The sequence below is a fragment of the Pangasianodon hypophthalmus genome, chromosome 19 (assembly GCF_027358585.1).
Source record: "Pangasianodon hypophthalmus isolate fPanHyp1 chromosome 19, fPanHyp1.pri, whole genome shotgun sequence".
In the NCBI taxonomy this organism is placed as follows: domain Eukaryota; kingdom Metazoa; phylum Chordata; class Actinopteri; order Siluriformes; family Pangasiidae; genus Pangasianodon; species Pangasianodon hypophthalmus.
In genome coordinates this window covers 12,120,874-12,135,393 of record NC_069728.1, presented here as the reverse complement: position 1 = coordinate 12,135,393, position 14,520 = coordinate 12,120,874, and the positions used below count along the sequence as shown (strand labels likewise).

Here is a 14,520-nt window from a genome sequence, read left to right as displayed (position 1 = left end):
CAATGACCTTCTACAGCAAATATAGCAGCTGTACTGTCAGTGTAAAGATAATTACTGTACTGTTTTTAACTCGTGTTTTCTCTCACGTGAGCCTACGTTTGTCCCTCGGTTGTTTACTGCAGCTGCGCGAGCTGCTTGGAGGAGTTCAGAGGTCATTCAATAACCCTCAGTATCGCCATCACAGTCATAATAAAGTAAAGAGAAGACTGTATGCTGTGTCAGTCACTGAGCTGAAATCCGCTGCACAGGCTGTGTGCCAGCTGATTAGATAAGGGAAGGAACACCTCAGGGTACCCAGTGTTCTGCGCCGAGGTTTCCAGAAACACCGCTTGAACATGAGAGAGTGTAGAAGTTCTGGAAACTCTGGTATCTAGTTTGCATAAAGGAACATGCCAGAGCAATCCTCTGGCGAGGAAGAAGTCGTGCTGCGCATGCGTGAAGTGGAAACTCCTCCACTGATAAGGGAGTCAGTGAACATGCAGGACTGTTCTGGAACACACACCGGGGCGTGCAGTTAGAGGAAAACAAACGTGTGATGCACATAATTCTTTATAAACAGCCCTTATTACAGTGTCTTATTCCTCTCACACCAAAGCAATTAGGACAAGTTCCTGTTACACTTACATTATAACAGCTATAAACACTCATTCCCTCACCTCTTTTCTCTCTCTCTCTCTTTCTCTCTTGAAGTTAATAAGAAAAAAAAAATCCAGCTTGTCAAGTTACAGAGGAACCACAAAGTCCTCTGCCCCGATTCAAGATTTTATTTATCACATACACAGTTACATAGAGTATATAACTCAGTGAAATGAAAGCCTGGCCTGCTCCTCTATAGACTGTGCATTTAAATACTAAATTGAAAATCAGAAATGAATAAGAAATACATAATAATAAGATAATAGAAATATATGTACAGGACTGTGCAAGAAGGGATCTAGACAAAGCAGGGAATGTGCAAAAAATGGATGTACAAAATATGCAGTATGGTACATGTAGTAACAATACAAAGTGCAAAGAGCAGTGTGTGGCGTTTCAGTGGAGTGCTGAGTGACTGGAGAGTCTTTATGGAGTCTTAAGTTATCTATAGGGTGTACATGTTCGTGCTGAGGAGTCTGATGGCCTGGGAGAAGAAGCTCCTCCTGATCCTCTCAGTTTTAGCCATCAGACCATGGATTCACTAGCGTATTACAACGAGAGCATTGATTATAAACCTCATAGCCGGGACTTCTGTCTCAGCCGTGCTGTTATAAAACATTCATCCAAATCTAGCATTCACCAATGCTAGTGGTATAATACAAAATATTCAATGGAAAGTTGTGTGGACGATTAAAAAAATAAATTAAATAAAATAAAATAAAAAAAATTTTTATATATATATATATATATATATATATATATATATATATATATATATATATATATATATATATATATATGTATGTATGTATTGTGTCACCGACAGCATTCTTATAAAATCATTCAACAGTAAAGAATCATTATAAAATCATAAAAATACAGGAATGATGGTGACAGCTATATGTAAAGTGAAAACATAAACAAGTATTTGCTTGTTTATTATACTATGTTTTGTAGATAGATATGACATTTTCAAAATACCCGATATAAGGTAAAACTTGCCAGCATTTTTTTTGATAACCTGAATCAGATAATAATTTGTTTGTTTATGATAAACATATGCATATAGGCAAATGGGTTACCAACAAATCTAAACATCATTTCAGATTTAACAATCTTACACAATTGATCTTAAACAAACTGAAGAGTTCAAATGTCATTAAAGTGTATGTGTGTGTGTGTGAGAGAGAGAGAGAAATGGAGACACCCATATCTATTTAATTGAAAATGAAATTACATCATTTCATTAAGCCTTTTGTTGTATGAAGGCTGCATCTATCTTGTCTAGAGATGAATTCTAAGAACATAATACAAAACCAGTGTTGCTAAAAAAAGGATATAAATCCATCCTTCTAAAATGTTTTCTCATTGTTGCCCCAATGAATAAAGATGTTAAAAGATTGATTTCTATAAACTTTGTTCTTGTCACTGATAACAACTCATCTTGAGCAGAAACTACCTTCATCTCAACAGTAATCATAATTTGCAAGTGTTTAAACATCACTAAAATGTTTGTTACATTTCGAGATGACCTGTCATTTCCTGATGCCTGTGCCTGTCATTTGTTTGTTCTGTGAATATCAGCACCTTGAATTTAAGTACCAGTGACAGCTGACTCAAGATTGCAACAATTTAGCCAATAATGTGGTCGCTCTACAGTTGTGAAGTAAGTTCTGCCCACAGCTGTGACTCTGACAGGCCCATGTGCCACCGACTGTCAGGAAGGTGCTTGCTGTGACTGACAGACACCTCCTGTAACTGCCTGACCCTAAATGGACACATGGTGTATGGACAGAGACCTCCCCCAAACCTAAACCCTTCGGTGCCTTCCCTATCTGCCACGGGGGTATTCCTTCTGGAACCTTCGGGATGAGAGTTTCGAGAAACGTGTCCTCCAAGTATAAAAAGACTGAAGCAGGCCTACAGATCGGCAGATAGCACTCAAGAGAGCGCGCACTACAGTCAAGACACTAGAAGAATCACCAAGGGACGAGTGTACCTTCATACACAAGAAGATTCATATATCAATTCATATAGAAGACATTTAAAAAGGTAAGAAGCAAGCTAAACTGCAGACCTCTGCCAGGGTTTTGAGCAGGTTCATCTTCTAATTATTTAGGAAAATTAATAATTTAAACCATTTTTAGATTTATCATAAACATAAATTTGTTCAGATAATCATGTAAATTATGTTTTTACAATACTTTGATTCAAACTACCCATTGTAATTTTTAAGATCAAACATTATACTTCATATTTCATAGATTTCAGAGATTTTCATATTAATCATACTTAAAAAACTATAGACTATTTGGTATTAATACATATACTGCTTTCTATGTTTTGAATGCAATGGTGATGCAATGTTTCTAACTTTAATAATGAAATGAGAAAGGTCAGTCAGAGAGCACATGGCACAGACCGTATGGCAATATGGCTGCCTGGTAGCTGCAGCCAGTATCTGAAAGACCACAAACTATGAAATGTGAATAAGCCAGAATAGATGAATTGAATTGCAGAATCTAGTAAGAACAATTCAACACAAGTGGTAATTTACATATTTATAATTTTTTCACTATATGAGGAACTTTGGACACTTCTCCCCTATTCACATGTGTAACGTGCCAGTTGGTGTCAGATTTCTAAAGGAATTATGACAGCTGCCGCTTTATGTATCATTACCCTGTTCCTTCAATTCCTTTAGATAGAAATTTAAATCAGAAAAACTTTTTATTGAAAGAACAGGCTTTCTTTAAACTATATTTTTATGAAAAAAGATTTTTTAAAATTCCATCTGAAAAAGAACAATTAAAGAATAGTAACAGTAATGTTTATAATAGTAACAGATTTTGCAAAGAAGACATTATTACAGTGTCTTTAACTTTTATATTATTAAAATATTATAAATGTGTTAATAAAGATTACAAATATTATATCAGAAATATTAAATAAGAAATTAAAATAAGTGAAATCTATATTTCAAACTTTATAATAAAAGATGTCAAACATACAAATACTGTAAAACAATAACTGAATTACATGATTGGTAGATTTTTAATAGTGATTTTTATTCTTCTTCTTATTTTTTTTTTTTCCATGTATCAACACAGATGCCTGAGAAAGCTGCCCAGCCCATGATGGAGGAGGATGTGGAGACTTTTGCCTTTCAGGCAGAAATTGCTCAGCTGATGTCTCTGATCATCAACACCTTCTATTCTAACAAGGAAATCTTCCTCAGAGAGCTAATCTCTAACTCCTCCGATGTAAGTTTAACATTCATATTATACCAAATTTATGGAGGACTAAAGTGATGATAGACGAAACACACCAGATTTAGTGGGGACACTTGGTTGTTTGAATTGATCACAATTCTTTTGTTTTGTGTCATATTTACAGGCTTTGGACAAGATCCGATATGAAAGCTTGACAGATCCAAGCAAACTTGATTCCTGCAAGGATCTGAAGATTGACATCATTCCTGATCAGAAGGAGCGTACACTGACCATCATCGACACTGGCATTGGCATGACCAAAGCCGATCTCATCAACAACTTGGGAACCATCGCCAAGTCTGGAACCAAGGCATTCATGGAGGCTCTGCAGGCTGGAGCCGACATCTCTATGATTGGTCAGTTTGGTGTGGGTTTCTACTCAGCCTACCTGGTAGCTGAGAAAGTCACAGTCATCACCAAACACAATGATGATGAGCAGTATGTCTGGGAGTCAGCAGCAGGGGGTTCCTTTACAGTGAGGCCTGATTGCGGTACGACTTCATAAATAACTAACTAACTAACTAACTAACTAACTAACTAACTAACTAACTAAATAAATAAATAAATAAATGTGTTTTATATACATATATATATATATATATATATATATATATATATATATATATATATATATATATATATATATATATACTTGGATTTAACAACTCTTCAATGTAAAAATGTTCCATTAATTTATATGTGATTTTCCAATTTACAGGTGAGCCTCTTGGCCGTGGCACAAAGGTGATTCTTCATCTGAAGGAGGACCAGTCAGAATATACTGAGGAGAAACGTATCAAGGAAGTTGTTAAGAAGCACTCTCAGTTCATTGGCTACCCAATCACTCTCTATGTAAGTGTAACTTTTACATACTGTAACGTTGTTGTAGAAAACTCTTGTTACTTCTGTTGTGTCTCTCGTCACATTTTACATGGAATTACATGGATGTTGATCATTCTAATCATCTGTTGGTAGATTGAGAAACAGAGAGAAAAGGAAGTTGATCTAGAAGAAGGAGAGAGGGAGGAGGAGGTTCCAGCTGGTGATGACAAGGATAAGCCCAAGATTGAGGATGTAGGATCTGATGAGGATGAGGACAGCAAAGATGGCAAAAATAAAAGGACCAAGAAGATCAAGGAAAAGTACATTGATGCCCAGGAGCTGAACAAGACCAAGCCTATCTGGACCCGTAACCCTGATGACATCACCAATGAGGAATATGGAGAGTTCTACAAAAGCCTTACTAATGACTGGGAAGATCACCTTGCAGTCAAGGTGTGTTAATATAAATAATATAAAGGAATTTAATTGAACATATTCTTTATATTGTTAGTGACGGTTTGACCAATAATTGTTTTTTTATGTAGCACTTCTCAGTAGAAGGCCAACTGGAGTTCCGCGCTTTGCTGTTTGTCCCACGAAGAGCAGCTTTTGACCTCTTTGAGAACAGGAAGAAGAGAAACAACATCAAGCTATATGTGCGCAGAGTCTTCATTATGGATAACTGCGAAGAGTTAATGCCTGAATATCTTAGTAAGTGTGCCAAAATATCACTTGTCATTTTGTCACAAATAGCACTGAATAGAAAAATACAATAAGGTGGTAGCATGGCCCATTTAATGATTTATCTTTTTTAAAATTAGATTTTATGAAGGGTGTGGTAGACTCTGAGGATCTGCCACTAAACATTTCCAGAGAGATGCTACAACAAAGTAAGATCCTCAAAGTCATCCGAAAGAACCTGGTCAAGAAGTGCCTTGAGCTCTTTACTGAAATCTCGGAGGAGAAGGACAACTACAAGAAGTGTTATGAGCAGTTCTCCAAAAATATCAAGGTAGCTTTACATTAATTCTAAGTTAAAGTATTTTTATTAACATATAGAACACATTTACAAAATGAAGACTTAAATTATATAGCAGAATTAGCTCACAGTTTCTGTTTTATTTCAGCTCGGTATCCATGAAGATTCTCAGAACCGCAAGAAGCTCTCAGAGCTTTTGCGCTACTATACGTCCAACTCTGCAGATGAGATGGTGTCCCTCAAGGACTATGTCTCTCGCATGAAGGACAACCAGAAGCACATCTACTACATCACTGGTTAGTAGCAGGCTCTGATTCACATATATAACACCTAAACACTGTATCTGAAATATAACTTATTTAAAGCATCTTTTCCCACTTCCCTAAGGTGAGACAAAGGAACAGGTGGCCAACTCTGCCTTTGTGGAACGGCTGCGCAAAGCTGGCCTGGAGGTGATCTACATGATTGAGCCCATTGATGAGTACTGTGTTCAGCAGCTAAAAGAATATGATGGCAAAACCCTGGTGTCAGTGACCAAGGAGGGTCTGGAGCTGCCCGAGGATGAGGAGGAAAAGAAGAAGCAGGAAGAGCTTAAATCCAAATTCGAGAACCTTTGCAAGATCATGAAGGACATATTAGATAAAAAGATTGAAAAGGTAAAAGCAAAACATTGTGATTATATAACATATTCAAATATAGTGATCATTATTAAACTTTTTTCATGCTCGTTCCCTCCTAACAAGGTTGTTGTATCCAACCGCCTGGTTGCCTCCCCTTGCTGCATCGTGACCAGTACATACGGCTGGACAGCCAACATGGAGAGGATCATGAAGTCTCAAGCACTGAGGGACAACTCCACCATGGGCTACATGACAGCCAAGAAACACCTGGAAATCAACCCCGTGCACCCGATTATTGAGACCCTTAGAGAGAAGGCAGAGGCTGACAAGAACGACAAAGCCGTCAAAGACCTTGTGATTCTGCTGTTTGAGACTGCTTTGCTGTCTTCTGGATTCACCCTGGAGGACCCACAGACACACGCTAACCGTATCTACAGGATGATCAAACTTGGACTTGGTGAGTTATAATACTTGCTTGACAATATCCTTTTTTTTTTTTTACGAACTGTAGCTCAGAAATGATCACATAAAAAGTATATTTTCTAATACGCTCTTCCTGCTCTTTTCGAAGGCATTGATGATGATGATTCGGCTGTGGAGGATATTGTCCAGCCCAGTGAGGAGGACATGCCAGTACTGGAGGGTGATGATGACACGTCCCGAATGGAGGAAGTTGACTAAGGTTTCAAGCCTACATGTAGCACAGAAAAAAAATGTAAATGTATTTAGCTAGAAACAGATTCTTATGTCAGTTAGGCTTTGTAACAGGTAAAAGCCTTAGGGATAATCAGTTTGTAACTAGCCTATTTATTCTTTTTTTTTTTTTTTTTTAATTTTTGTTATTTTAATATGTTGTGCTTGTTTGACAGTCATTGGAAATGTTATGCTGTTTTTAACTTTAACCACTTTTTTTTTTTAAAGAAACATGGAACACAATATTTCTAATAAAAGATTATTTATAAAGCAATAAAGTGGCTGTCCAAAGTGAGATTATTCCTCATGGAAAACAAAACCATTTAGTTTCCCAGAGTTACTTTTCCAGACTAAACTAGTTAGTTTCCCAGTCTAAAACATTTTGTTTTCCCATTCTAAAACAGTTAGTTTCCCAGAGTTACTTTTCCAGACTAAACCAGTTACTTTTCCAGACTAAACCAGTTAGTTTCCCAGCCTAAACCAGTTAGTTTTCCAGAGTAAACCACTTTTCCAAAATGTCTGTTGACTGGCAGGCTGCTAAGACCCGCCTCGCGCACACAACAAAGCGCGCCGCGAAGATTCGAGATGTTTCCCGAGCAGGCCTGTTTCTCGAACCCTCTGTGGAAGCGCTATATATAAAGCCGGCGCGCGCTCTTCCTCCATCACAGTACACACACTCGTCCACAAAGGCAGGCTGAAAGCCGGGTAGCGTAGCGATAAACTCCTCAGTTAGGTCACATTAAAAGACTCTCAACAGTCAAGGTAAGCCACTGAGCTTAGTGAGAAGTCTTAAAAATATAATTTTATCAACTCGGTTAACGTTTGTACTTTGCCGTTTTAACCGTACAGTTGTATGAAGTGACTTATAGGTATGCTAATGAGCTCACTAAGACACTTTACCCATCATTAAAATGTTAGCCATATAACGTTAAAGCTGTATGCTGAGCTGTAAACTGAAGTGATTTTCCAGGTAAATTTAGAACTAGCTTGCTAGTTAGCTAGCCGGTCTGACAGATTGTTTACTAGCTTGAATACTCTTTACCACAGGGCTGTGAATGAATATAGCTGACTTTACTTAGGATGGAAAACAAGAGGAATGTGTGTGAACCAGATCCTAAGCTGTGTTTTTTGTGCTCAAGTAAACCTAGTGCATTTTAATGCAGGAAAGAAATGATGGAACAAACTGCACCGTGTGCATGCTTTGGTGGTATTTATCATATTATGCTTCAAAAGTGGTTTTGATAGATTTTTTCCCTCTCAGATGACTATAAGATGTAACTTGAGGAAAGACAACAAGCTCGAGTGCTTAAGTTTAATTCTTAATACATCAGTACACAATCTTCTACACGTAGATAATGTCTTATTTAACCTGAATATGTTGTTTAAGGTGTTTCACTGATAATAAAGTCGGCTAATGTGAAATAGGCGTAGTGTTATACTGTAGTATTAGTTGAGATGACGGTCCTTGAGCTGAAGGAGTGTGGTTGCTGCTGAGAGATGTGCTCAGATCCTGATGGTTCTCCATGTGCTCAGTGCGGCTCATGGCGCTGTTGGCAGATGACGCGAGACAGTGGAGCTTTCTAGAAGGTTGTAGTTAATCGCGACAGCCGGTAGGTGGCGCATGCGCACTGGTGCATCAGGCAGACGTGGTCGTAGATTGTTCCGGAAAATGATCCATACATAGGAAAACTTAACACATCGAAATCGAAACCTTCACTAACGCTCTTTAAAACTATTTCACGTTGTCTTCAACACAGAGTAAACAGCAACCAATAGGTTCAAACTTGTCTTCACCACACCTCACCATATGATTAAGCTGCTTAGTTAATTATGTAATAAGATTTATGGTTTCTACTGAAGCACAGACACAAACTCATCTTAATCTGTATCATACATTCATGCACAAACGTTTTAAATAACATTACAGCAAGATTCTTTAGAAAATAACACGTGTTGTGTTAAAATCTTGATGGAAACATCATCCTAACCTATGCCATAAAATGGATAAAATACTCCCAGTCACTGAAATACTTATTTTGAAGCTGAGATTTGGGTTCAGTGGCGTATTATGTCTCTACTGTGCTCCTGTCTCATACAGATGCCAGAGGCACATGATCAGCCAATGGAGGAGGAGGCAGAGACCTTTGCTTTCCAGGCAGAAATTGCCCAGCTGATGTCTCTGATCATCAACACCTTCTACTCAAACAAAGAAATCTTCCTCAGGGAGCTAATCTCCAACTCCTCAGATGTAAGCAACGGTCCAAATGTCACCATATAATAAGATATAAAGTTGCATAAAAGCTGAGAAGTTTGCAGATGTAGGAGAATCATCACACATTTACCTGTAGTAATGGTACTGTTGAGACCAGATGTAATATACTACAGAAGTTATTTTGTATGAAACAAGGTCCTCACTGCCTCTTTCTTTCTTTTATTAATTTAGGCATTGGACAAAATCCGATATGAAAGTCTGACCGACCCAAGTAAGCTAGACTCTGGAAAAGACCTGAAGATTGAAATCATTCCCAACAAAGAGGATCGCACACTGACCATCATCGACACTGGCATTGGCATGACCAAAGCCGATCTCATCAACAACTTGGGAACCATCGCCAAGTCTGGAACCAAGGCATTCATGGAGGCTCTGCAGGCTGGAGCCGACATCTCTATGATTGGTCAGTTTGGTGTGGGTTTCTACTCAGCCTACCTGGTAGCTGAGAAAGTCACAGTCATCACCAAACACAATGATGATGAGCAGTATGCATGGGAGTCATCTGCTGGAGGCTCATTCACAGTGAAGGTGGATAACTGTAAGTATTTAACACTGAACTGTAATTATACATTTTAATTCAGTTATTAAATGCAATTCCAATAACTGAGTTGAAAAACAATCACAGGGTGTACTTTATGCATTAGAAACCTCAGCATTCACAGGAAAATTAATACATTTAGGATTTTATGTTGTAATAATGATAATAACAAGATTATAAAGGTAATGATCGCTATCTTAGTTTTTTAATATCATATTAAATGAATATTCATGTTCCTGTAGCTGAACCAATTAAGCGTGGCACAAAGGTGGTTCTGCATTTGAAGGAGGATCAGACAGAATACATCGAAGAGAGGCGTATTAAGGAGATTGTGAAGAAGCACTCACAGTTCATTGGTTATCCCATCACATTATATGTAAGTAGCTATAATAATTGAATTCAGTTTTTAAATTACATTTGGGTCTGTAATTTTCCTGGCTTTTCTTGTGTCCTGATGTTTGAATGTAGTACTGTTATGCTTACCCTTACACTTTTTTTTTTTTTTTTTTTTTTTTTTTAAATGTGAAGGTGGAGAAAGAACGTGACAAGGAAGTGAGTGATGATGAGGCTGAGGAAGAGAAAGAGAAGGACAAAGAGGAGGAAGGAGAGAAAGATGAAGATAAGCCAGAGATTGAGGATGTTGGCTCAGACGATGAGGACCATGACAAGAGCACTGAGAAGAAGAAAAAGAAGAAAATCAAGGAGAAGTATATTGACCAGGAAGAGCTCAATAAAACCAAGCCTTTGTGGACCCGCAACCCTGATGACATCACTAATGAGGAGTATGGAGAGTTCTACAAAAGCCTGACAAATGACTGGGAGGACCACCTTGCTGTTAAAGTGAGTCTACAAAACAGATCTTTACCATGAGAAGAGTGTGGTGATAAGGGTGATTCTTAAGTTAGTAATTACAATGCTCATCACATAAGAACAGCACTAACTTCTGCTTGCTGGTCTTGTAGCATTTCTCAGTGGAAGGGCAGCTGGAGTTCCGTGCCCTGCTCTTTGTACCCCGCAGAGCTCCTTTTGATCTTTTTGAGAACAAGAAAAAGAAGAACAACATTAAGCTGTACGTGCGCCGTGTCTTCATCATGGACAACTGTGATGAACTCATTCCAGAGTATCTCAGTAAGTGAATCAGTAATATCTAACGAATAGTACAAATATACTGTTAAATGCCTCTAAGATAGCCATAATGTACTTATTGCTTAACATTTTTAATTTGTGTCTAAAAAACTTGCTCTCTTTTAGACTTCATCAAGGGTGTGGTGGATTCTGAAGACTTGCCCCTGAACATCTCCAGAGAGATGCTGCAACAGAGTAAGATCCTCAAAGTCATCAGAAAGAACCTGGTCAAGAAGTGCCTTGAGCTCTTCACTGAACTTGCTGAGGACAAGGACAACTACAAGAAGTATTATGAACAGTTCTCCAAGAATATCAAGGTATGTTGCTGGGTTAAGCAATTGGATTTCTTTTCTAAGCCACCTTTCATGAGTACTAAAATGTGAAACGGTCAAAGTGTGTTGTATTAAAATATACCATTTTCAGTTGTTGTAAATAGTTGCCCCTTTGAAGTCTTTGGGGCCTGTAGTAAAATTTAAGCATGAAACCTTATATTGGCTGTTGAAGCAGTGCAGTACTATGGTTTGTTTACTTGATTATGACATCAGTTTCAAAGCATCAACACATGAAGTTTTTCATTAGGTGTGATAGAACGAGATTGGGAACTAAACAGCGCTGATATTCTTGACAACTGTAATTGGAGAAGGCTACCATATGCCCCACTCATTGCATGTCATCTGATTGCCATCTGTTTCCTGGTTTGATCCTGTAAACCTGCCCAAAGCTGATTATTGTTCATGAGGTCTTCTAATATGTTGTGCAAACTGCTTGTGGCATTTTTGAAATTTTTAGTAATTTAAAAGGCTTTGTTCTTGTGTACCTTCTGTCCAACAGCTTGGTATCCATGAGGACTCTCAGAATAGGAAAAAACTCTCTGAGCTGCTGCGCTACTACACCTCTGCCTCTGGGGATGAGATGGTGTCCCTTAAAGATTACGTCACCCGCATGAAGGACACCCAGAAACACATCTACTACATTACTGGTAAGCACTCTACCAGTAACACTACAGATGAAATTTAGTGCTTAGATCAGGAAATTCTGGTGGACATGTTTGAATGTTTAGAGCTTTATTTAAAAGATTGGTATAAAATTTCTTGCAGGTGAGACCAAAGAACAGGTGGCCAACTCTGCCTTTGTGGAACGGCTGCGCAAAGCTGGCCTGGAGGTGATCTACATGATTGAGCCCATTGATGAGTACTGTGTTCAGCAGCTAAAGGAATTTGAGGGCAAGAACCTGGTGTCAGTGACCAAGGAGGGTCTGGAGCTGCCCGAGGATGAGGAGGAAAAGAAGAAACAGGAGGAGAAGAAGGCACAGTTTGAGAACCTGTGCAAGATCATGAAGGACATTCTTGAAAAGAAGGTTGAGAAGGTAAGAGAAAATGGCAAAAATAAACTGATTGCTGCAAATTTTTAGAACTAAACTCAGTAGATCTCTCTTGATGCATTTTCTCATTTTTGCTCTTCCAGGTTACTGTCTCCAACCGCCTGGTTGCCTCCCCCTGCTGCATTGTGACCAGTACATACGGCTGGACTGCCAACATGGAGAGGATCATGAAGGCCCAGGCTCTGAGGGACAACTCTACCATGGGCTACATGGCGGCCAAGAAGCACCTAGAGATCAACCCCGATCACCCTATTATTGAAACCCTTCGGCAAAAGGCAGAGGCTGACAAGAATGACAAGTCTGTAAAGGATCTGGTCATCTTGCTATTCGAGACTGCACTGCTCTCGTCGGGCTTCACCCTTGACGACCCTCAGACACACTCGAACCGCATCTACAGGATGATCAAGCTGGGCTTGGGTAAGAGTACAGCTCATGTAAGATACACCAGGTGGTGTTCCCTGGAACACAAACCAACCAAGCAGATACTTCCAGAAAAGACCATATCAGTATATAATGTATATCTAGTATATAGCATCCTCAAGTTTCTGTTTTCCATCTGTTTTAGGCATTGATGAGGATGACCTGTCGACTGAAGAGCCCAGCTCGGCTCCCATTGAGGACATGCCCCCCTTGGAAGGGGATGACGACACATCCCGCATGGAGGAGGTTGATTAAAAAAAAAACTGCTTAGTTTGTTAGTGTACAGGTTTAACTGGGTGGGCTTGAGATGTGCCTGGGTGGCTGCAGTTCTGAGCACCACCAGGATTACAACAGCATGAGTTCCCATGTGTAAAAAGATGCATGTATTTATCAGTAAGACTTTATCTAAACATGTAAAAATAAAGGCAATGTTTTCCAGATACTGTTCTGTCACTGTTCTCAATTTAAAAATTTTAGAACTGTGCTAGAACTAACTTGTGTCTGGAAACCTAGATCAGTGTATAGAGAGCTAGTGATGGTTACATGCAACACTCTAGTACTTGGAACACCAAGTTATGTTGGAGACTGTTAATTAGTTGTGTAGCTGTACCTGGCTAGGTGCCTGGGTGCTAATTGAGTCCACTTGGTATTGATTCTGACTTTGGTTATTGTTAACGTTCTTGCGCTTTCACAACTGTTCTCAAATCAGGATTAGTGATTAAGTGCACCCGTTCCCTTTTTTCCAGGTTTGTTCTTTTGTATTTTGAGTTGTGTATGCATTTTTTATTTATTTACATTCCACAAATCTTTTTTTTTTTTTTTTTTGGCAAGTGTAATAAACTGTCTGATACTGTATGTTTAATGTTGACATTCCAAAATAAATTTAATTTAAAATCATTAGTGATTGACTCTTAATTCATGTAAAATCCTATACATTATATCAACCGGTGCTTAACTGATGGAATAAATTACATTACAATGTGTACAATCCCTATCCTGGCAATGCCTTGTTTTATTGCAGTGCTAATAACTACAAAGTGGTGGTCCTGTGATGGTCCCTTTCCATTAGTAGACAGGGTAGAGTGGGATTTGGTATCATGATCCATGTTAGAGATGTGCTGTGGACAGAGCATCTGAAGCTAAGACTGGAGGGGGCTGACACATGCTGCCTAACAGATGGACTACATTCAGTTCATTGTATATGACAAAGTCTGCTGATATGGAAGGTGGAGCTGATTAAACAGACTGAGGGATGTAGGTATAAACTACATAGATGAACCTAATAAACTGGCAACTGAGTGTATATGCCGAACTAAAGATTCGATGGGTACAGCCATGTCAGGTCTCTAAACACTTCTTCAGTTCTTATTTTAAACAGCAGATGGCACCAGAACACACAACCTGATCATTTTTTCTTCTTTTTTTTTTTTAATCGTAAGATAATTTAATGCATGTATCCTCAGAACATGGCTTTTCTAGAGCAGAGGTTCATAGACTTTTTGCAAACAGGGACCCCTTTGACTATATAATATGTCATGCACCCCTCAGCAAAGTTGTTTTTTTTTTTAAATATGTTTATTTATGAACATTAATTTGTGATCATTATTTAATTGTGTACAATAATATTTTGTATACTTACTGGAGCTGTAAATCTTTTTATTCCAGAATTTTCCAATGAGAGAAAACATTAGGCCCAAGTAGACGGAACTAAATAATATTTTAAAAAAGAAGAAGAAGAAGAAGAAGAAAAACTATACTAATT

At 38.4% G+C, this 14,520-nt stretch overlaps 2 protein-coding genes across 2 annotated transcripts; both read left to right on the top strand.

Moving 5' to 3' along the window:
- Positions 1-2,490: 2,490 nt before the first annotated feature.
- On the top strand, positions 2,491-7,300 carry hsp90aa1.1 (heat shock protein 90, alpha (cytosolic), class A member 1, tandem duplicate 1). The gene is made up of 11 exons (XM_026923403.3): positions 2,491-2,688; positions 3,747-3,899; positions 4,033-4,399; positions 4,627-4,760; positions 4,884-5,183; positions 5,276-5,441; positions 5,552-5,742; positions 5,858-6,005; positions 6,097-6,365; positions 6,453-6,786; positions 6,901-7,300. The coding sequence occupies exons 2-11, from the start codon at positions 3,747-3,749 to the stop codon at positions 7,008-7,010; spliced, it is 2,172 nt and encodes a 723-aa protein (XP_026779204.1). The 5' UTR covers positions 2,491-2,688; the 3' UTR covers positions 7,011-7,300.
- A 232-nt stretch (positions 7,301-7,532) lies between these two features.
- Positions 7,533-13,655, top strand: hsp90aa1.2 (heat shock protein 90, alpha (cytosolic), class A member 1, tandem duplicate 2). Its single transcript, XM_026923402.3, has 11 exons — positions 7,533-7,784; positions 9,121-9,270; positions 9,466-9,832; positions 10,075-10,208; positions 10,361-10,672; positions 10,795-10,960; positions 11,084-11,274; positions 11,789-11,936; positions 12,055-12,323; positions 12,422-12,755; positions 12,904-13,655. Exons 2-11 carry the CDS (start codon positions 9,121-9,123, stop codon positions 13,011-13,013), a joined length of 2,181 nt encoding a protein of 726 aa, XP_026779203.1. The 5' UTR covers positions 7,533-7,784; the 3' UTR covers positions 13,014-13,655.
- Positions 13,656-14,520: the final 865 nt, after the last annotated feature.